The following is a 23,670-nucleotide window of genomic DNA, read 5'->3' on the forward strand; positions in this document are numbered from 1 at the left end:
CATGTCGAACAGAGATTGCTGAGAAGAGTTCTCCCCGTTTCGAATATGTTAAATGTTAAGCGAATGAGTTTTATGATGAAACAAATCGCTGTATTCAAAGGGGCTTTTATTGCATTTTCTTGGAGACGCGCATACCACTTCTCGCTACAAGAAACAAACAAAAACTACTCAACGCTGTTTGTGAATGCAGGGCACGATGGTTTTACAGGGCGTGCATAGAGAACCTTTTGCTAAGGGATACGGAATCAAGATTGTTGGTGTAGACGATATAATATAGTTTTGGGTAGGCTAGATAATTTTGGTCGTTCAGAAATGAGTGTGTTTTTTAATGAAGATTATTTCTTTAATAATGGAGATTATTTATATGTTAAATAAAGCATCACGGATGCGTATAATATACCTAACAATATATACAAAAGTAGTAAAATGCAACTACAAAGTTAAAGATGAAAATACATTTGTACAAATGTTAAGCTATGGTATGCAGGATTCAAAAGATATTTTTCAAAACAGCAACTGACTTCGTGCATACTTATTTGACAAGCATGTGGATGGAATAGAATAAAAGAATTTTGGCCAAAGGCCACATGGATGCATACGAGTAAAAGTGTGATCTCGTGAAAACTGGTTTGACAAGGCCGAGATCATTTTAAAGTACGATAATTCAGTAATAAAAAGTTCGCTTTACATAAGTAATAAAAATGTATGTGACTAGCTGAGAAAACGGATCTTTCCATTTAGCAGATATTCAAGTACAGTCAATTCCCTATTAATCAGTTTCATAATTGTTAGAAGGAGGTGGAAAGTCATATGGAAGAAACGAGAATATGAACAGAGGCATAGTAAAAGAAAAGAAAGGGGTTGCAGCTAGGGGCCGAAGGGACGCTGCAAAGAACCTGAAGTAATGGCTACAATGAGATTACTAGAAATGTGATGCCACATGGATATGTAAATGTTGCAAAATATTCTGAATAAGGGTTAATACAAAAAAAAAAATATGTTGCTAGAGTGGTGTGAATTTTTGTTCAAAATGAGAGGCACAGGGAAAATAAAATAAAATAAACAAACCAAAGGGCGATAAAGTTACTGAAAAACAAATACAAAAGAGAGAAATTATTGGGAAAAACAGAGGCTCAAAAAAGAATTAGTATTTCTGTGGCAAGACTTCGGTCATTCAAAAAAACTAGCAAGCCGTTCTTTTCTCTTTTTTTTCAAACTATTTGGGAGCACATGAAAGTGGAAGGCACACAAAGAGGCCAGTTGAATGCGACACCATACCAAATCAAGAAAGGAAAACAAAGGCATATTCAGCGGTATGAACGAAATGTCTAAAACTTGCACATAAGACTGCGCGTCAGCATTCACCTATGCAGAATTGGGAAGCCAGCACGGATTTCAAATGCACGCGTCAAGAGAATACCAAACACCAGTTCCCATTCCGTGTGGGAAACGGCGCGTTTGTGGACTATGCCAATATCCCGAAGAATAACGATTCAAGGTCTCTGTAAATAATCTTTTTTTTTAACTTTAAAATCCAAAGAGACATTGCTACAAGATCAAATCTAGAATTCTGACATGGCGTAATTCTGCTTTGGTTTTAACGCTTCGGATAACGACCGAACCTGTGGTAGGCTATCTCCCCACCCCCCGCCCTCTCTCTCTCTACGTAGCGCATACGGATCTGCAAAAAATGGTATTCAATAATGCACTGAAGGCCGGCTCAACAACAATAACGATTTTACTATTCACGGCATAGCAATATGAAGACATATAGACCATATTATGAAAATTTATCGGCAGCGTTCGGTCAGTAGCCAACACCCCCAATCTCTCTCTCTCTCTCTCTCTCTTTCTGCTCATTAAATCTTCTCCACATGTTTACGGTAACAAGTGGTGTCAGAAGTGAAAGCTAAGGGTGACTGGGGACAGGTTCAATGCATATATCTAATGAGCCCTATGTCTGATTATGAGGCAGTAAGTTTTTTTTTTTGGGGGGGGGGAAACCCAACAGGTAAACACGTCTCCTGCAAGTGCAAATTCTTGAATGAATGTTATCAAGAATATGAGGAGGTCTCCCTTCTCACTACAGCAAAAATACTGTGGTGTTTTGAGGAGGGAAGGCTGGAATGACGCAGTCTTCATTTGATATATTAGGTTAAGTCAGTTTTCTCCATGTCGGATGAATGAATGAATGGAACGTAGAGCCAAAGCCAGACGCAGAAGGATGAGATCATCGAGTACTGTAATAGACATAAAATGTGTGAAGAAAAAAAGATGAATGGCGTGAAATCTGTTTAATTTAAATTGCATTAATATGTCGAGGCGAAAGCTGACAGATTGAGCCCGGTGTGTATCCACCTTTGTCAAAGTCCAGGGTATACTCATGCTAAGTAAGGTCTATTAATATAATCTGTCGACCACACAACATACAAATGGGTGTATATTATACTTTGATCGCCGAGGGGCTAGTACTAAATATGGCGTCCCAAGGAGCTTCCGCCATGTTTAATCCTAGCACCTCGGAGTAGGTGGATACATACCGGTGGTTCTTAAATACATAAAATGTCGACATCAGGAGCACTGCAACCCCCGTACTCTACCATCAACACAGTACCACTGTAGGCACACTCAGCTGCATCAATCCCTTAACAAGCAAACTGGCTGGATAAAAATGCATCCCCAATCCGAAGAGGTTTTAATACCATCACTGCAAAACGCATCTTTGTAAATTCAACCCTAACCAGAGGTCATTAAACCTCAGTAGTTCACTCAAGAATATTACTGTAGCTTCGATTAGACAATGACGTGCTTCTGAGATTTCTCAGCCCTATAATTTAATTCCAACAACTTCAAATTCTAGGGCACTGTAAGATCCCCTATAGATCGTTTATACCGCTGTGCAATAGGGGTTGGATAGCAGCCGAAAGGACCAGAATTTCTAAACACAACCAGTGAATGGATTCTTGTGTGTCAATAACATCACTGTTCCTCCGTCAAACATAAGTGAGTCTTCCTGCCCTACATTATCCGAGATTCACTCAAATTTCCTTTCCGTCCGATTGAGGCTGGCTCCTACTGCCTCGTGCCAGCTCTTCAGTACTGCAAGTCTTTTCTGTAGTCTTTCGTTCGCTTTTTCCAAGTGTTCCTTCGTCATGGGGAGATTCTCGAAGTCGCAGAGCAACATTTCATTCTTCGCCTGCAGATTTCGCAGCTCACCCTCAAAGAAGAAGATTCTCGTCCATGCTGCTGGCCATCCTCGCCGTCTCTTCCAGGTGGTGGTCTTTCGCTTGCTTTCGCTTGCAGTAAATTATCCTGCTGACTAAGCTTCATTTCTTTCTCTCGTAGCTGACATTTGAGGAAGGCCATTTTCTTTCGACAGATTTCCAACTTGCTCCTGCAGTTCTCGAACGTTGAATTGGAGTTTTCTTTCTCAGCCATACTGAGTTCGCTTTCTAGTCCTCAGATTCGTTTTAGTCATCAGTATTTTTCCTTCCCCCATCTCACGCAGTTACGTCTCCAGCTGAGCTGCTACTTCCTCTTGTTGAAGTTGACAACTGAGCTTTGCCAACTGAGCAGTCAAGCTCATTACTTCGATTGTTCAGGGTATCACTTTGCTCTGGGAACAGCTGCAGCGTTCTTAGTCAGTCGCTTATTTTCTGCTTCTATCGTCGCTATCTCACCTTCCAGCACATTTCGTGCATTTTCCTGAGCCGTCATCTCCTGCATCAGCTGCTTTTCGTTCTCAAGTAAAAAGGATCTTGTCTTTCAAGACTCGCCGTTCCTTCTTCTGCCTGTTAAACCGTCCTGTGTACGACTGCATCTCGTGCGTTTTCTTTTTCCAGTTCCTTTCTCTGCATCTCCTTTTCTTTTGCCTTTCTATTTTCTTGAAGAGCACTTTCCAGATCATGAACTCTCTTGGTTAAGTTGACATTCAGCAGCGTCAGATTCTTCCTCTCTTCGGTTTCGAGACGAACTCGTCCCTGCAGCGATTGAATTTTTCCATTGTAACCATCATCATCATCATCGATTTCCTGCTTCTTAATCTTGTCCAGTACGTTGCCTGTTACAGCTCTAGCCAATCCCAAAACAGCAACCAGAAGCAAAACCTTGTTTCCAAAGGCGGTTTCCAGACCTGAGTCTATTTTGACGGATTCCGCTGAAGTTCCACTGCACAAAGGCGCACCAAAAACTGCTGCTAGGCTGAGGAAGGCATGAGAAGTTGTAGATCCAAACGGCGCACCAAAAACTGCTGCTAGGCTGAGGAAGGCAAGAGAAGTTGTAGATCCAAAAGGCGCACCAAAAACTGCTGCTAGGCTGAGGAAGGCAAGAGAAGTTGTAGATCCAAAAGGCGCACCAAAAACTGCTGCTAAGCTGAGGAAGGCAAGAGACGTTGTAGATCCAATAGAGGCACCAATTACTGCTGCTACGCTGAGGAAGGCAAGAGAAGTTGTAGATCCAAAGGGCGCACCAATTACTTCTGCTAGGCTGAGGAAGGCAAGAGAAGTTGTAGATCCATTCCGAAGTCTGTACCGACAGAACCCACTCTTCAGCTTATATTCACCTCAATCACGCATTTTTCTTTCAGTGTTTTTCAGAATTTCGCAAATTTTCTCTAGAATAATTCGAAAATTTCTCCGATTTATGCACCGCCAAATCCATAAAAATGCCAAACAACCGTCGCGCGCCACCTTTGGCTTTCACGTCATCAAACATAACTCTGAATCCGGACCATCTTTATCACTTGCATATCATCAGAATGACTCTTACGGGGTGTTCTACGATCAAGAGTCCGTGCTGGCAAAAACCTGCTTATTTTCAAAGTTGGAAGATCGAAACCTGCCTGGATGAGAACAATTATATGAGAAGGGAGTGGTCTGGAGATCTCTTGGAGATTTCCGGAAGACCAGGCGGAAGACAGGCAACAGGAAAGACTCGTGTACAAGCGGCAGAATTTCACAGAAGCCCTTTGCTCCACATGGTGTTGGGGCAACGAAATATATATATATATATATATATATATATATATATATATATATATATATATATATATATATATATATATATATATAACAGAGACAACCGATCCGAGGCTACGGCCTGCCCCAACGCCAAAATCAAAAGCCCTTCAAAAGAGGCATCGTGCTTACCCCATATGAAAAATGGGAAATAGCACGTTAAATGAAGATGTGTATATATACATATATAAATATATATGCATTTATGTATATGTACAGTTTAATACCAACTCACTATACCTCGGGGATAACTTGCGCCCAAGAAGAATTATTTAAGATAAGTGCTTCGTTACAGTATGATTCATACTGCCGTCTGGCTGAGAAACAAAGAAAAGAGATCTAAGTTTATGTCGACTCTGCTGTACTGCATATACGCCTGTTGCAGTCACGTTTTGTTCTTAGAATCAATATTTATATATAAAAAAAAGTCACAATGTGTGTGACAAAAAGTCATGATCAGCTACATGTACAAACTTACGAATCAGCTATCGTGGTGTAGGTGGGTTGATGTTGATGCAGAATACAAACAAGTAAAAAATGCGCCGAAGTTTCTTCGGCTCAATCGAGTGTTCTGTACATCGTGTAATCAAGGCCACTGAAAACAGATCTATCTTTCGGTGGTCTCGATATAACGCTTTATGAGCCGCGGCACATGAAACTTTAAACACGGCAAAGTGGTGACCTGGCCTATATTGTTGCCAGACGCACGATTATGGCTAACTTTAACCTTAAATAAAATAAAAACTACTGAGGCTAGGGGGCTGCAATTTGGTATGTTTGATGATTAGAGGGTGGATCATTAACATACCAATTTTCAGCCCTCTAGGGTCACTAGTTCTTAAGAACTGAGGGTGGACAGAAAAAAGCCCAGACGGACAGACAAAGCCGGTGCAACAGCTTTCTTTTCAGAAAAGTAAAACCTGATTTCGACAGGCATATGCACGGCAGAGTCGAAATCAACTCTCACGGCTAAGTGGTCATAGTCACTGTACCTTCGCAGTTTCCCACCCAGGAGCCAGTTCGAATCCCAATGATGACAAATCACCTATCACTTATGATTGCCCTTGGGTGTAAGTTATTCCTGAGGTATACTGAATTAAATATTAAACAAAATTTGTGGCTTAATACATACATACATACATACATACAAAGGTCCCAAAGACGAAAGGTGTATAATAAGTTTTCACAACTTTTAAAGTCTGATTTTCATATACAGTATGTTCTAATACTACTTAAATACATGTCTTCAAAACTACACAGCTTTATATTTGTGTCACTGTCTTTTTTTAACTTAATACATAATATTGGCGGATGTATATAAGTAAACCGACGCATACATATATAATTACAGGTTTCTGTCGTCATAAACGCCTAACAAACCTAGATACGACGGAGGAATGCACGCAGGGTATTGAGGGCCAATCCCGGGAAGCCCTGTAGAGGAAATGGTCATTGGTCGCCTAACCCGTGATAGGGAAGTGGTGGCTAATGAAGAGTTCCGGAGCAATGTGCTGCCTTGAATTAAAATGCATTCATCAACCCATAAAACCTGATGAAGATACTTGTAAATAGAATGAAAAGTGATCCATAACAAGTAAAAAATTCGCCGCAGTTTCTTCGGCGCAATCGAGTTTTCTGTGCAGCGTATAGTCAAGGCCACTGAAAATAGATCTATCTTTCGGTGGTCTCGGTATAATGCTGTGTGAGCCGCGGCCCTTGAAACTTTAACCACGGCCCAGTGGTGGCATGTCCTACATCGTTGTCAGACGCACGATTATGGCTAACTTTAACCTTAAATAAAATAAAACTGCTGAGGCTAGAAGGCTGCAATTTGGCATGTTTGATGATTGAAAGGTGAATAATCAACATATCGATTTGCAGCCCCCTAGCCTCAGTAGTTTTTAAGAGCTGAAGGTGGACAGAAAAGAGCGGACAGACAGGAAAAGCCAGCACAATAGCTTTCTTTACAGAAAACTAAAAACTACAGTTTTATAGGAAAGACCTATTCTCCTTTAAAATTGGATGAAGGGCATTCATGTCCTCCTCACCTATAGAATTGCAGGTAAGTTTTACCCTGCAGGAGATACCCCACCTGCCAATTGAAGTACTTGCGACATGGCACCTGAATATTCTCCACCACTAGTAATGTGACACAGTATGCACACTCATGTGCATCGTTTCCTTCTAAAATATAATTTCTGAATGATTATGCATGAGAAGTCTAGTTACGACCACCTATGTCCGCCTGCAACAGAAATGTGTCGGTACACATTATTCCAACTCATCTGCCGCTTTATAACACGAAAGTCTCACGTAAGGCGGCAAATTATCTTGGAGACTTTCATGGGAAATGGCAAATTTAAATTAATTTGTATTTTCCATAGCTAACACCTGCGGTCTTAACATTAGGATAAATCTTCTGGCGCCAGCTGGAAACCGGTTAAAAAAAATGAATTGTTTATGCAAGGAATTGGTGGCATCTGACATCCGTCACGGAAGTGAGATGGGACCATTTATGAACGGAACTGGAACATGAAATTGAGGCCAAAGGTCAAGCGCCTGGACCTACAAGGTCATTCAGCACTGAAAATACAGTTGAAAACAGTTAGCAGAGGGTGGAAAGTAAGATGGAAGAAAGAGTAAATGAACGGAGGTACAGTAAAAGGAATGAAAGGGGTTGCAGCTAGGGGACGAAGGGACGCTGCAAAGACCCTTAAGTAATGCCTACAGCACACCACGTGAGGTGTACTGACTGCACTAGCCCCTTACGGGGAGTTTTTTTCAAAGGACAGCTGAAACCACAGTGAATGGATACAATGGGTAAAACCAGAATTTAATAATTTTGTAAATATAAGCACTCTCACTCAAAAGCACTACTGTCTGTTACCACAATGAAATTATGAATGTGAATGAATCTACTAGTGAATTAGTGACTTTCAAAGACAAACTCGGACAGTCTAGGCTTACACTGTCCCTCACGAGGCAAACCATGTTGCCCTCCTGAATGCTGAATAAGCACTTTGTATGGTCTCAAGTCTCACCCTTGTTCAGAAAAGGAGAGCTGCTGTAATTTTTACCCTATAACTTGGGCGACTGAGCAAATCTGAAGGTGGTTTCTAGATCCAAACTCCACAACCATCACTCAACAGCAGCTTTTTAACAAGTCAGCAGAATGGAAGAGCCGATGTGGCAGTGATTCTCAAACTGGGTTGCCACAGACAGTTCTTAGGGGTGCCGCAAGACTGTCATGAATTTTGTCTCGGCTAGATCATCTCAATGACAGTGTGAAAACAAAAGTTTGCAGAAGTCTTCATATAATTATTACCAATGTGTCTAATCTCATTATGTTTATCTAATTCTTCTCATATGTTCTTTGTCTGTAAAGAATATTTCTGCACGTACGGTGTGCTGATTTTGGTGTGAGTATGGATAACAATTTTATTCATTAAATAAGTTAATTCATGCGATATGGTGGGATGGCGAAGAAGGGTTGCCACGGTAATGGGCTCTACTGTTCGAGACTGAAAGAATGCAAAGTTTTAGCCGAGGGTAAACTATCTGGCTCACAGAGAGCAACAGACCTGCAGAATTATAAGTCATCTTCCTAAACAGAGGCAAGGAGAAACCGAGGTGAATATCTGTTGAAACTTCCTTGATCCGGATAAAAGCCAACCACTGTACGACAGCTAATCTGTGTCAAAGACGACGTCTCCAGACTTGATAGAAACTAGCTTAAGCCACAACCTACGAATTCCCAACGATTTAGAAAGCATGATGACCATCAACATCATAATCGTCGTGATTAAGTGCAATAAAAACGCAGTTTGAGAATATTAACAATCATCTGGATTTACACTGCAGAGCTATGTTAAATGCCTTAGGTTCAACCAAGGCAGAATTCTGCATAATATAAATTAGAAAATGATTTTGAAAATAACCTCTCGTTTCAAATATATTATATATAGATGAACAATTTATTACTGAAAATTAGGCGTATTTGATAAGCAATAAGTATAACACTGACTTACGATATATATATATATATATATATATATATATATATATATATATATATATATATATATATATATAACATGTATACATATATGTATATGTATTATATCTATATATAAAATTTAGAAGATGAACCCTATTTATATGGAACAACCTCACAGGGGACACTGACTTGAAATTCAAGCTCCCGACAAGAGGTAATGGGAAATAAAAAAAAAAAGAAGATATCACTTCTCATATAAATATACATAAGATAAAATGCAAGTAAGTGATTAAAATACAAGAATAATTGTAATAGGGTAGAAATACTTGCATCTTCGCTTGAACTTTTGAGGTTCCAGTTGCATAACGTTCTCAACAAACTGGAATAAAGGACCTCTGGAACTGGGAAGTTCGACAGCGAGGCATATTTACTGCATAGCCTATTTATGCAGCTCTTCAGCAAATCTAGTTGCTCTCGGCAGGATAAGGGGATCAGGGCTCAATTGTGAAAGATCTTTGTTAAAATACAACTTATGAAATATATATATATATATATATATATATATATATATATATATATATATATATATATACACCATTCACAAAATATCGTAAAAGCTTCAGTGCTACTTAGGCTAATTATACAAAACTTAAAAGATTTTATGAACTACAACAATATTCTACAATAAAAATATAAAAGATATGAAATATTATAATCTTAAATGTCACGAAGCGTGTGAATTAACCAATTGACTCCACTTGGAAATGAGGCAAAATCATTTGGAATGTTCTACTGACCTTCACCGTCCCTTGACAAACCTTTTAACTGACTAGGGTACAGAGAATTCTAAATAAAAGTATACACAAACAAAAGAGGGTAAATGCACTAGGAATAGTAACTAGGTGCTTGTCAATCTGTAAAAACAAGAGAGCTGTATTTTAAAGTATTAAACAGACATTGCACTTAGGCAGTAAAGCTCTTGGAAGAGGCCCGTTCTAGACCGCAACGATAGAACAAAGAAAACTATTCATCGTCTTATTTTATCAGAGGGTTAAAATTCGTACACGACTCATATTAACTTCGCACTGGGTACATAAGGCCAGAAGCGTTCGGGAATTATAACGTATTGAATATTGTTAAAGTTAGCCGAAGACAACAGTAACTCTCTTCTCAATAACATTATACGACTTCTGAATAAAAAACGAATCTAACAGAGCCTTGACCAACCACAAAAGAAAACCAAATCAATCTTGTCCAAGGTCGTGTAAAACCAATTCATGACCAGTACGACAGCAACACCATAACGGACTCATAAAAAAAAAACTACAATGGAAGTCTTCGTAACAAAACAGTCTTTACGAGATTGTTCATTCGTACCGTCACCACACACACAAACACACACACACACACACACTGGTTGCGACCGGAAAGAGAGTAATTCCTTCAATTATATTGGGTACACAACATACAAAGTTTGTGAAAGATTCCGGATGCACACGTGGATAGGCTCAATTAAAACGTCAATCAGGAATTCCAAGGCGAAAACAGTATACAAAAACCACAGTATATATATATATATATATATATATATATATATATATATATATATATATATATATATTGTATTTTCCTACCACGACGTGAGACTACTTGAGATAGTTTTAATTCAAGACATGAAAGTTTTGAATATTTAAGACGACGGGTGTGGAAAGCTTTCGAAAATGTCTGAACGGAGAATGATTTCCATGAATATAGTTCATTGTCTTGGCTTGACTTGTGCTTAAGCAAATGGAACGTACACTCACGTAATCACTAGTGTTTTACTTTATACCTTGCTACTTAATTTTGTCAAACATTTACCCTCATCAGAAGGTAATTTGCCCTCTTACCCTTACAATCTAATCCTCGTAAGGCCTGTTATTTAATTACTGCTGACAATAAATACACAAGCACACATATTATGTGTATATATATATATATATATATATATATATATATATATATATATATATATATATATATATATATAATATATATATATATATATACATAGCTTGTCCAACACAGGAACATCTAATATAAGAAATCACTCTATAACATTAAAACTTCCATTGAATACAAAGATTTCTCGATAATTGGACAGGTTAACAACTCTGAAGACTTATTTATTTCAGAAACTTTCAAAATTAAACTTGTCCAGTCTATAAATCTACATCTAATTAAATGTGCACCAATTTAAAAGGTGCAGATTCATTTTCTTTTCCTTCTATCTTAAGATGTTTAACTTAGCCTCATAGCTACTGCAGCACATGGTAAATAAATAGTTTTCCCTAAATCTAAGTTACAAACTTACTATGTCTCAGACAAGGGAGAGGGCAAACAATAAATGGCCTATTAGAACAGAAAACTGTGAATAACATTCTACTGCCCAAGGGCAGTGTCCTACCTGACTGAAAAACCTAGATAAACCCCCTATGTTTCTCTGTCCTACTTGAAGAGGAAGACTGGTTTGACTGTGAGTATACTGCTGCAAAATTGTAGCATGTGATGTATTACAAAGTAAAACATTAAATGAACATGCACCCAGTCACATTTTGCCACGGTCATCTGCTACCGCAGCACTCTGTTAATCTGCTGTTTACCCATACCTTCTACAGTGGGCATCACATCACATCACATCAACCTTGATCAATCTGCTATGTTTTGGAATACTGTACAGTATTTATTATAAAGTTAGCAGTGACTTAATCATAATCTAAACACTGAATGACTATCTCTTCAAGTGGAATGTCAATACACTCAATAGCTTCCTAACTCCAACCCTTCCTGTCATAGTGCAACAGGAAGCCCTGTCAATCCTAAACGATTACTTTATCCTGAAAATAACATTACTAAACTGGCAGTGCATAATTTGCACCTTTCTCCAGTGGGTTAACAGCTTAACTAGCCCAAGTTCATTACTGTATATCTAACGGTCAAACCAATCAGAAAGCTCTTCTCTGTTTTGCTCAAGTAAGGAAATGATTTGTTACTTGTGCACAGATCATTTTTGTAAAAAAAACTTTATGCTTCCTAAATATAAATCATCACCTTTAATCAGTGATCCTGCTCCTTCCACTTTGACTGGGAACAGTTTCATTCTCTTGAGAATCAAGTTTCGAACTGAGGAAAATGAGTGAGAAAGAGTTATACCCACTTAAAGAGCAACTTTCATCCCCATGAAAGGGCAAGATTTTCATCTTGACAATTTCTTCTATTATGTCATACTCTTCAATATTGAAGTTATAGGTTCATAAAAGTCAACAGTTTTAATTTGTTTCTTAAGATACATATTTTCCCTTATAAACGACTCCGCTTACGTTACTGTCATAAATTAGATACAATTTTCAAAGTTAAACCTAAATGGGTTGCTCTTTCACAGATGAGTAGATAAGTACTTGAAGAGTAGAATCTGCCAATCTGGGCTGTACTTTACACTTGGTTACTTCCTGGTTTTCTATATCAAGAACCTTGACATCCAAGTAAGGTGTTCACCTTCACCTCTTGTTCCTTACAATTTATAAAATTACTCCTTCTGATGTAAGTTGTTTAAAACAACCATGGGCACACTCAGTAAACTATATTTCATGCATCCTACTGTAATTATTGGTGTATATGATGACAAATATTCCATTTACGATATTCTATAGAAAATCTAAAATGTATGCATGATTGGCAGTGTAACTGAAGAGACCCACATGCAACATATAATTGGCATAAGCTAAGAACTTTTAAAAGGCTGTACAGCAGCATCACAGTGGTTTCCAAAACACCACACTTAAATATGGCAAAAATGGTCCCTAAGTGAGCATAACCCCTCACAGGGAAGAATAAGTTAGATTGGGATGTACTGATTAGGGAAAATTTTAAGATACTGTACTGTATTTAAAAAATTTACTGGAAGGCATGAGGGGTAAAACCACAAGTCAGCTCATGATGGATGGCATGTGAAGTATGCTGTGTTCAATACAAAAGGCTTCAGGGTAATTTTATGGAAACCATTTATCACTGATCAGGTTGTATACTAGCAAAAACTCCACTTATTCCAAAATTCAAAACCGATTAGAAATCCCTTTTTTAATCAGCAGAAAGGTCCTGACTCACAAAGCTATTTCTATTCATGGGATACCTTACAAATTTGGTAACTGTATGACATACTAAATTATAGCAAAGAACATAAATTGTATAGCCTATTTTTCTAACTACAGTATTTATCCTGTAGTTTAAATTATCACTACTGGGAAAACCATTTGCTTTTGTATTTTCCCCTTCAACTACCCTTCTAATAATAATGGAGGAACCACTCAAGGAAACCAGGTTTTCAGTGGGGAAGAAAAAACAAATGATTAGCAATAGCACTGATGACTGTATATACTCAAAGTACACGGGAAGCTGTGGAAAAAATGTTTCATATCTACCTTTGACAGAAAAATTAAAGGAATACATGTACTACTTAAATGCAATCTATCCTAACCTAATCTCACCTCAGAATCAACTCCTAAGTGACTTGTAGCGTGTGTGTGTGTGTGTAAGGGGGTTTACATCATTCAGGGACTCATCTATATCTCTTCTAACATCATGCCTTCTTTGACAAGAGAAGGAAGTGGGCTTCACATACATACACATACACATACACACCCTAACCTACACTGCCTTTTCCAAGAGGGTGGAGGTGGGACAAACACCACTCTTAACCCTTTTTGAACATACTCCTCATATTATAGTATTGTATGCAAGATGAAGGCTGAGATTCCCCCATACGCAATTGAGCCAAAGCTAAACTATTTTCTGGACTGAGTATTCACATTTCAGTGACAACTTTCAATTGCTTATCAAAAAACTGCAACTGGAAAGAGAATGGAAACAGGTATGGAACAGATCTTATGTTCACCAACTGTAAAATAAACTTCACAAATTTTTTGGTGACAGAGTCAACATGAGAACTATAGCTTTGTCTCAAAAATGTACTGTTTTTGAGAAAATATGCATCGAGTATTTTTGTCATTTGCTGTCGCCTGGTTGGCACAAATCACCGCACACAAAATTCTGAAAATTACATCCGTAAGTACAACATGCTCAGAACTAATGTATGATTAAGGTCAAGATCAAATAATTAGTTTAGAAACTTTGTGGTTTCTTACAATGTTCACAAAAAATGTCTTCTTTATCATTAACTTGCCACAACACTTAAGAAACACAATGCCTCAGTAAATGTTCACTTATCAAGACTATTCAATTACATCTTGACAAGAAATTAACTGGCCATCCAAATTCCCTACAATCCTTTCACAAGTAGGCAATCTATGCCTAGGCTGTTGTCCTATCAACAACAACTTACACTCTTTTGGTAAACATGTAAAAGGTCAGTTTCTCCCCAATGCCTAACTGAACAGCATGCAGGAGGATCAATGATAATATAATTGCTGTATTTTCTCCTTATGAAATTACAAGGAGGAACTAGTTCTTCAAAGCCATAAAATTGTTTAAACATCAGACTTTAGTTTTACACTGACTCCATTACACATCAATGAGTATTCACCATGAAGGGCATGCCATTAAATCTGAAAAGCAGCATTACTTGCAAAACTGGCAAGTCTCTAGAATTGTAAGATGCATACCTGTTAGGTTCTATCCACTTTTACAGAGTATTTGATAAGCTGGTGAGTGGAAATTGCTTTTGCAGTTCTGAACATTAGCACCAATACCTAAAAGGTTTATATGGAAGTGTGTGTGTGTGTGTGTGAATGATGTCTCCAAAATACACACCGTATTATCAAACTATGGCAATGCTGTATTTAAGGATTGAGAAAGCTTAATCCAGCATTCTAGGCCTACTGGATTTAGTATATACACAGTCAAACTTTCAAGGATTATGGAAAAATATATTTTGATATTTTTGTAAATGATAAGCAGTTTTACCAGGCTATGACAATGCTGAGAATATCGAGTCAAAAAACCACAACTGAGGATGTAAGGAAATGGATAGACAGAAAGGGCAACCATAAACAATATTAAAACTGATCTCATATCACAGAGATCAGAAAAAGATCTATAAAAGCTTGATAACACAGCCATACAAATAAATAAAAGGAGACGTAAGTGTATTAATTGATAAGCACCTTCATATGACTTATCAGATAACAACGCTGGGAAAATAAGACTTTCCAGTTAGACTGATGCTGCTTTCATACAAAATTATTATATAAATCAAGATACATTCAAATTTCTTGTAGATACCTTTATCACAAGGCGCGACTATCGTACTTGCTTTTATAATGTTATATAACAAACTATTTAGCTGAGAACTTATTAATCACTCACATTCATGAGCAAATCTCCATGATGGGGTCACACCCATTGTAACCTAGTTTCTGAGAATAACTATTAAAGGAAAAAGTTAACTAAAATATGTATCTTTTGTGCTTCCACTACCTCAACACTTAACATGTGGGGGGGGCAGTAAATAGCACCAACGGAAATGTTAAAATACCCTCAACAAGCACAAAAGCAGCTACTAAGTACATAAATCGTGTGTAATCCCTCGTACAGTATTCACCAGAAAAAATAACAGTGATATTGTGGTAGCGGTAACTACAAAAACACCGCCCAATTTAACATCTAGGGTGCACCAGCCCACCTGACCCAGCGGAGCTTAACCTGCCGGGGGACCCTTCTTGACCTGCCCTAAAATTTATGCTAGTAGTACAGTACTTACAGGGTTAACTCCTTGCCTTGCTAAATCCAAGCTAACCTAGGCTAAACCATAGCACAGTATCCTAAATGACCATGGGACTGAACCCAACCTCAACCTACACACCTAGCATATTGCTTACCCCAGTCTTGAGAAATCAAAGGCATCAGCAACAATTCCCATCTTCAGCATGAGGGTCTACTATACTTGAGAAGTTAGGTTGGGGATATAGTTATCATCAAAGAAGAGTATGATTCACAAAGAGGATAATTTAATCTCAGTGTAAGCCTGGTCCAAAAAATTCCCTTAAAAGTGGTAATGGAAAAACAACGAGCATAATAAAAGTGGTAATCGAAAAGCAACAAGCACAATGTTTGCTTTTTCATGAATCCTCACCGAATGAGTATATCCCCTATGATTTAACTGATGTCTATAGATACATAAATTTTTAACAGGTTGGTCATTTGATTGCTGGAAAGATAGCTTCATGATCACTTAAAAATTGTATGGCTTCAGCATTTTTGTTATCAAATCTGGTAATACAATAATACTCCAGAGAGTGTTTCAACAACCACATCACAATGAAGCCATCACGGAAATAAATGCTGGATTGTCAAAAATTGGCATGAAAATACCTGGAAACTCATCTATGAAAAACTGCTATTCTTTACTAGCTTAAAACATTATCAAACTATTACTAAATAAGAGATGACAAATAAATTATATCAAATTGTTCACACACTATAGGCTATTTGTTATCAAAAGGCAATGGAAAAATCAAACAAGAAGTCAATATCTAAATTACTAATATCGTGTCCTTTGCTTCATTGGGAAGAATTAACCAATACAGAATATGAAACTGCAATGTTTTAAATATCCTCCTTAACACATACAACACATTAATTATAATTGTACTTTTGAGCAAGATTAATATAGACTGATGGTACCATACTGTAACAGGCATCAGAAGAAACTCTTGGGCAAACGTTACTCAGAAGTGTATTCAGGAAATGCCCCATGACTTAAAACGATGTAAAAAATTGGGGTTTCAAAAATAAATTCAAGAAACTCATTCACCAATACTTGTGATACTGCAGAACAGATTACAACAAAAAAAAAAACTCTGGGCTGTAGGCTAACTTATGAATAAAAAAGGCCAACCTGATAATCTCTAAAATGAGAAAAATGGATACATCATGGGGAAGGGGGGGGGGGGCGGTGATACAGAGAAACTCTGGTTTTATGCATTTATGACCATTATTGTTGGAGTGTTTTTGTTTTCCTTCCTATCTATATCCAACAATTATGAGTGACCCCAACCCCAGTGAGAACCAAAGGTCTGATATGGGGAAAACCATAAATCTAGGTGCAATGCATCATTTAGAATTGCAGGAAATGTATAAACTAACATATGAAAGGTTAGCTTAGGATGTATCCCTTTGCGGTACCATTTTAGAATTTTTTGCCCAGGGTGAATTTCTCTTCACTGCTGACGACAGAAACAAAACATCTCCTGCGTTTCCAGTGCAGTCCTATTTAATCATCGGTCCTGACAGTAGCCTAATCATAAGTCTATGTTTTCTTTATCCGAACCAAAAAACCCGACTTCCATTGTTATCCATTACGCAGACAGTATTTTGCAGCACAAAACATGCAAATAAAATAATAACCAAAGACTGGTCAGAAAACCACAGTATAGGCTAGGCTATGCATCTGACACTCAGTGAGAAGTATATTCACTGTAGGCGTACATTAGATTTCGTTACTAACATAATCCAAGGAAAGCCTTTGGCAAACCTGCCATATCACAGTTAGCCTAGGCTTTACCTAACTTGCATACCTAGCCTACGATTAACTGTCACGAGACTCGGCTAAACTACTTTTAGACCTAATGACACCTTTATTAAGTCTGAATTGATTGAATTGAATAAAGAATTTACGCCAGGGGCCAAGCACTGGGGCCTACGAGGTTAATCAGCGTTGAAACGGAAACCGACAGTAAAAAAGTGTCGAAAGGTTTAACAGGAGGAAATCCTCAAAGCAGTTGCACAATAAAACACTTGTTAAGGAAAGTACGATGGAAGAAAGAGTATATGAAAGGAGGCATACGGTAAAAGGGGCCTAAGGCACGCTGCTAAAGAACCTTAAGTAATCCCTACAGTGCACCGCATGAGGTGCACTGACGGCACTTACTACCCTCTATACGGGATGATTAGGTTTCGGGACCGAGCTACCCTGGCCTAGCTATTATCATCATGACAGCATTCGCACAGCATTCGCACAGCATTCGTACAGCAACTCTGTGCCCGAACAGAAACGGGTCGCACGCGTGCAGGAATCGTGCTTGCTCACCCTTTCCGCGAATTGCGGAGTACACGGCGGACCTCCACTCGTTGGCAATCGCTAAATTCCTCTCGTAGGTGTCCTCCTTGTCCACGACGAACGAGAGGGCGACCCTCGTTCTCTTTTTCTTCCGGGATAACGAGGCAAACGGGTAGGCGTAGACGGTGAAGAACGCCAAGTGTTTCCTCGGTTCCTCGGGGCCCGATCGCATGCAGACGCAGCCGATCAAATCCGAGGGCTCGTAAAACTCTTTCGGGGCATTTCCCTCTTTGCTCGCGACAGTCAGACCTCCGGCACTGATCTCCAGGAAATATCCCTCGTTTTTAACCTTGTACTGTTTGAACGATGCCGTCAAGCACCACGCGCCGTGGTTGGGACGTGCTTCCATCGCAGTCACTGGATCGCAACTGAACGAGGTTTGTTTTGGCGACTGGTGACAGCTATCAGCTGATGGCGGTGGTTGCGTTTCATTCGACACACAGCAGGTGGTTGTAAGTCATGACCTTGCCGTTACTGCGTACGTACACTGTACACTTCTTTTTGGCGCTTTTTCTTCGTCTCCTGTTTCGTCTTAGATTTTGTGGGGTGGCCAGTTATTTAAGTCCCTCGGTTTTCTACGCTTCTTGCGTGTTGTGATTACGTTCTCGATTTCGTTGGGTCCTTTTCGACTTTAGTCATTTGCAACGGTAACGTCCACATCTGTTTGGTACATTTGTGACAGTCTCCGAGCTACACGAGAGATTTGGTACATAATAATTTCAGCAGTTGACGGGAAAGTAAAGAAATGCATAGTTAATAAAACCATCTACATGAGTGCGTGTGTGATTAACAAATAAAACATTCTTTCCTGCCGCTGTGATATTCAATAATTCAACGTACAATAACTTACAGATTTGTGATTTGTTACACGCATATTTTAGGTTAAATCCTAGCTGTAGATGCTTTCTAAGATTTTCTTACTCGAATCCTCCATATAATCTTTCACGTACTGAGAGCATCATAGACGATCACAAAATCTAGATTGTCTAGGACGATGAATTTACAAATGCAAAGGACAATGCATATTTAAATTCATATAATCCTCGCTTTGAGGTCAAGGTTGAGGAATGGAAAGTCTGACTCCCGCGGTTTCTTTATTACGTCTTAGTGTTTACAGTAGCTTAATACATTGTTGAGGCAAGCATTTTACTCCCAATTGGGTTCCTTCAAATAATTGTTCCTTTCTAGAACTGGTGCTTAAATATGATTCTTACCAGTCTAGAACTCGTGTCCATGACAGGTTCCTATAAATGGTTCCCTGTAATACAAAAGTGCATTTAGTTCAGGAGCATTCTTGCGCCAAGCAGCTTGAAGTCCTAAGCCTAGGATATATACTGTACTCTTGCATAACTTAACTGTTACACAGCACAATCAGTCAAGCTTTACATCCATAACGTAAGTGGCATTTAACTCAAGATCTGACACTTTCCTAAAAGCTTATGGAAGATTATCGTACACATCTTACCCTACAGATGGGGGTACAATTGCAAACACATATGCATGCTCAACGTGGGGCAACTTACGTAACATCAGCATAACAATTCTTGGTAACTTGCTGTGACATCAAGGTAAAAGTAACAAAGAACACACAAGTGTTATGGCAACCTGTACATCATCAACTAAGACAAGCGCATACATTTTACATTTTGCATTTCAAATGCAAAACGAGGGGAGCTAAATTATTTTCCCCTCTCGTGTCGTCGTACACGTCTCGAACAGTCTGATTCGTGTTTACGGAACTACGCACCTACTTACATTTACGTACTTACATACGCACAGTTGATCCTAGACTCGGTCTAGACCGTGAGCCTAGATAACCTCAACTTCGAGTGGCTAACTTCACGTCTTGATAAAATAAAAATCAAATCGTTTTTCCAGTACACCGGTTACGAAGGATATTTTACCAGTATTCTTAACGGGGATTTTCCATCATTTCACAAAGTGAACCACAAAAAACGTCTTGAAAACTTCCAAACATTCTGCTCGCATGATGGTGAATCAGGCGCGATATTAGGCTGGACACTTTAGCGTGCAAAAGACCAATTTGTTCCTGGACTTTGTGACACCACACAGCAAGGTCTTCACAAGGATGTTCCTTTGTTTTTGCTAGGGATATGCACATCTTTAGGACACAAGTTTTCAAGCATCACAGGAGGAATAAAACAGCGAAGGGGCTAAAAAGATTTCAGCGTCAGTGCATTGTGTGAGTTGATTTGAAAAAAAGTTGGCACCGAATACACTTGAATTGGTTAAGAAGCCAAAAAATTCTAAATGAAATTTAAGTTTCAGAATATAAAACTGCATCGCTCCCCTCTCGGAATTTGATTTATATATTTTTTTGGATATTAATCTTCCAAATTTACTAAATCATTGCTGAACATCAGCGCCTTGTTTGGAAGCCTTTCCGTTGTTCTTCATTGGGTCTATAAAGCGAGTCATTTTTGCTTAGTAATTTTCGTATGTGGTATACTTTCCACTGAATTGTTTAGTACGTCTAAAACATTTCCGTTTCCCAGACGTTGTCGATATGCTTCTGAAGATAAAAAAAAAAAGAAAAAAAAGACAACATTGTTGTCACTGTTAGAAATGTCAAAACTGTTCAGAACAAAATATTATCCTTCAACCATATGAAAAAATACTTGCTTAATAGTTAATGTGGTTCTGATAAAAAAAAAAAAGGGCGGGTCACCATTTCCACCTCACCCACCAACGGTTCATCATCACGTGACAACGCCAATCTTGAGCGCACTGCAGACAACGTACTTCGTTGTGCTGTGCATTCACTGCCATACTTCGCCACGGTCACGCACAGAACTTGCAAGAATGCTTAGTTCATAAAATTTTCTTATTACAGTTTTACAATGGCAGTAACATTTTAACATGACTACTATAATTTATTCTCTTTCCTGTTTGATCTCATATATATGATGCAATTTAAGCCTTTTCCATTCCCGGTCAACTGGCTTCATATCACCACACTTATGCAGGGTATATGAATAACCTAGTCGTGTACCAACTTTCTACATTCACCAGTGGTGAGAAATATAGAGGTTTGTTAATGGAAATATTTGGTTTTCTTGTGTAAATAGTTTTTATTGACCTTACTAACTTCATACAGAACTGTAAGATTACTGTAAGAGATATTCATACATATATATATATATATATATATATATATATATATATATATATATATATATATAGCTTGATAATAAATAATGTTGCCAGGGCCAGGTAGAACATTATTTATTTCACGAGCTTTAGAGGTACATATAACCTCACCATCATGCTGAAAAATTGACAAAGGTAAATAAACAAATACCGAAATTACAATAAAATGAATAAACTGTCATAATAAAACCATAGGTAAAAAGCTATCAAAACATAAAAATTGAGTAGCAAGTACAAACTAACAATGAATGATAAAAATACGAAAATAAAAACTCCAACATAAAAAGAGGTAAAATCACACGTAAAGTAAAATGTCTGATGATGTTTTGCGTACCTACTAAGAAATCACAGTTGCTCGTTGAATACCGGACGAGTTGTTGTTTAGTTTCGGTTTCCTCCTCTTAATAACCAGTGACTGAAATCAGAAGGTCCAGTCTATTTAAACAAAAAGACAGTACTTTAAAATCCAGGTCAGTGAATGGTGGTCTTGTGCCAAACTGTGTTCCCTTATGACTGAAAACTGCCCTAAAATGGAACACTGCAGTATCTGCAAAAATACAAAGCTGAGAAAAATGGTGGGTACTCTTGCCTTACTATATATTTTGCTGATACTGCAAATGGTACCTCCTAAATATTCGTGGAAAGCATTGACGAATCATTCTGAAACAGCAGTAACTTGTGTATTAGTGTTACACGAGTCCAATGGGTAGCATATCTCAATGCCGAAAATTTTGCAGATACTGCAGTGTATTTTAGGGCAGAAAAGGGTGCTTTTGAAAGAGGAAGCTTTGTGCTAACAAAAAGACCTCTGTGTTCCAATATCCTGTGTCTGAGCCAGCGAGAACTGGATCCCACGTAACGCACAAGCAGACCACATTGCGAACAAGTAAACAAGTAAACGACCCATGAATAAGAGTAGGTGTCTACTTCAATAGTGATCGTATGGCAAAAGGGTTAGTAAAAACAAATTGGAACCCAATTTGAGGAAAGCTATGCATAAAGTATCTCTCGTAACTTTCTTCAGACCATATAGCTACTATGACCAAGGTAAGGTAATTTAATGTACTTTACATCTTTACCGGCAGTAATGTAGACCGGTCTGGGACAAAACTTCTCATTTAAGAATTTTTTTTAGAATTTCGTAAAATACAAATATGGGATTAAGAGTTTTCAGCAAAATAATTCTCGAGGAAAACCGTGTCTTGACGAAAAAATTTAAAATCACAACAAACATTGTAACCTCTATCGTAGTACGTATTGAATTAAGTTTATATGTGAGTGTGTGTGTGTGGTGTGTGTAAATCCATTCGTGTGTTTTGAAGACCTTACCTTGACAGTTTCAAAAGTGGAACAAGACTGACGCTAGTACTCGATATGCACTGATATCAGACACTATATCGCTTAAACTCATCGCTAGTACGTATGGTTGGTTGATTTAACTGTGCAAAGTGGTGTCAAACTTCGTTGGTTGTCAACGTTGCAGATATGTAGTGATTTCTTGTTAAAATTTCGCTACCAAATGCTCATTATGTCTATACAGCAGTGTAAATATCTGCATTCCTTACATCCACAAAGCTATAAACAAAAACGCAGTGATACTATGACGAGAACCCACTTGATTTACTGAGCACGTCTTTTCCTGGAACCGCTCATTGTGCCGTTCAGAAAGGAAATGCACTCCCGAATTGTCTTAACTGAGTAATAGCCCAGAATGGCGTGTGCTTTGTTATGACAATGGCCTGTTATTAAATGTGTTCTAAGAAGTCACGTGCATTTTACTCTTCTGGTGCAGGATAGAACTAAAATGATATTTCAACAGAATTGCTGCTGCATCTTCTTGCTCAACCTCCCGTACAACTTCTTTCAGTCATTTTGTTATTTACCACAGGAAGTTAAGCAGTGCGTAATGATCAATTACGTATTGTCATATACACACTCTGTGATATCACACTGGACTTCAGTCTGTCTGTTCCGTTAAATTATCGGAATGACCACTGGAATCGCTCGGTTAGATCACAACCCCTTACAGTTCCATGTCATAACTGAAAATAACGTTTAACCATGTCTAATTACAAGGTAAAGGTGTACAGTAAACATTGTATATACATACATACAAATATATATATATATATATATATATATATATATATATATATATATATATATATATATATATATATATATATATATATATATATATATTATAGTATGTGTATGTATATATATAATGTATGTGTAGCCTATGTCTGTATCTATGCTTTCTTCTCTGCATACACCCTTTATTCTTAAAGATGATGTCGAATGCACCTGTCATGTATTGACCATTCACTTGTCAAGTAGGAGGTGGATTTGGTGTATATTTGCTCACTGTTTTT

At 38.1% G+C, this 23,670-nt stretch overlaps 1 protein-coding gene across 1 annotated transcript in view; it reads right to left on the reverse strand.

Annotated features, from left to right (window-relative positions):
• Positions 1-18,525, reverse strand: part of LOC136847255 (sphingosine kinase 1-like) — a 47,480-nt gene extending 28,955 nt beyond the window's left edge. Inside the window, exon 1 of the mRNA XM_067118766.1 lies at positions 18,095-18,525. Within this exon, the coding sequence (XP_066974867.1) occupies positions 18,095-18,473 (379 nt within the window). The 5' untranslated portion in view covers positions 18,474-18,525. The remainder of the gene's footprint in view (positions 1-18,094) is intronic.
• Between the last annotated feature and the right edge of the window lie 5,145 nt (positions 18,526-23,670).

Source organism: Macrobrachium rosenbergii, chromosome 16 (assembly GCF_040412425.1).
Source record: "Macrobrachium rosenbergii isolate ZJJX-2024 chromosome 16, ASM4041242v1, whole genome shotgun sequence".
Taxonomy (NCBI): domain Eukaryota; kingdom Metazoa; phylum Arthropoda; class Malacostraca; order Decapoda; family Palaemonidae; genus Macrobrachium; species Macrobrachium rosenbergii.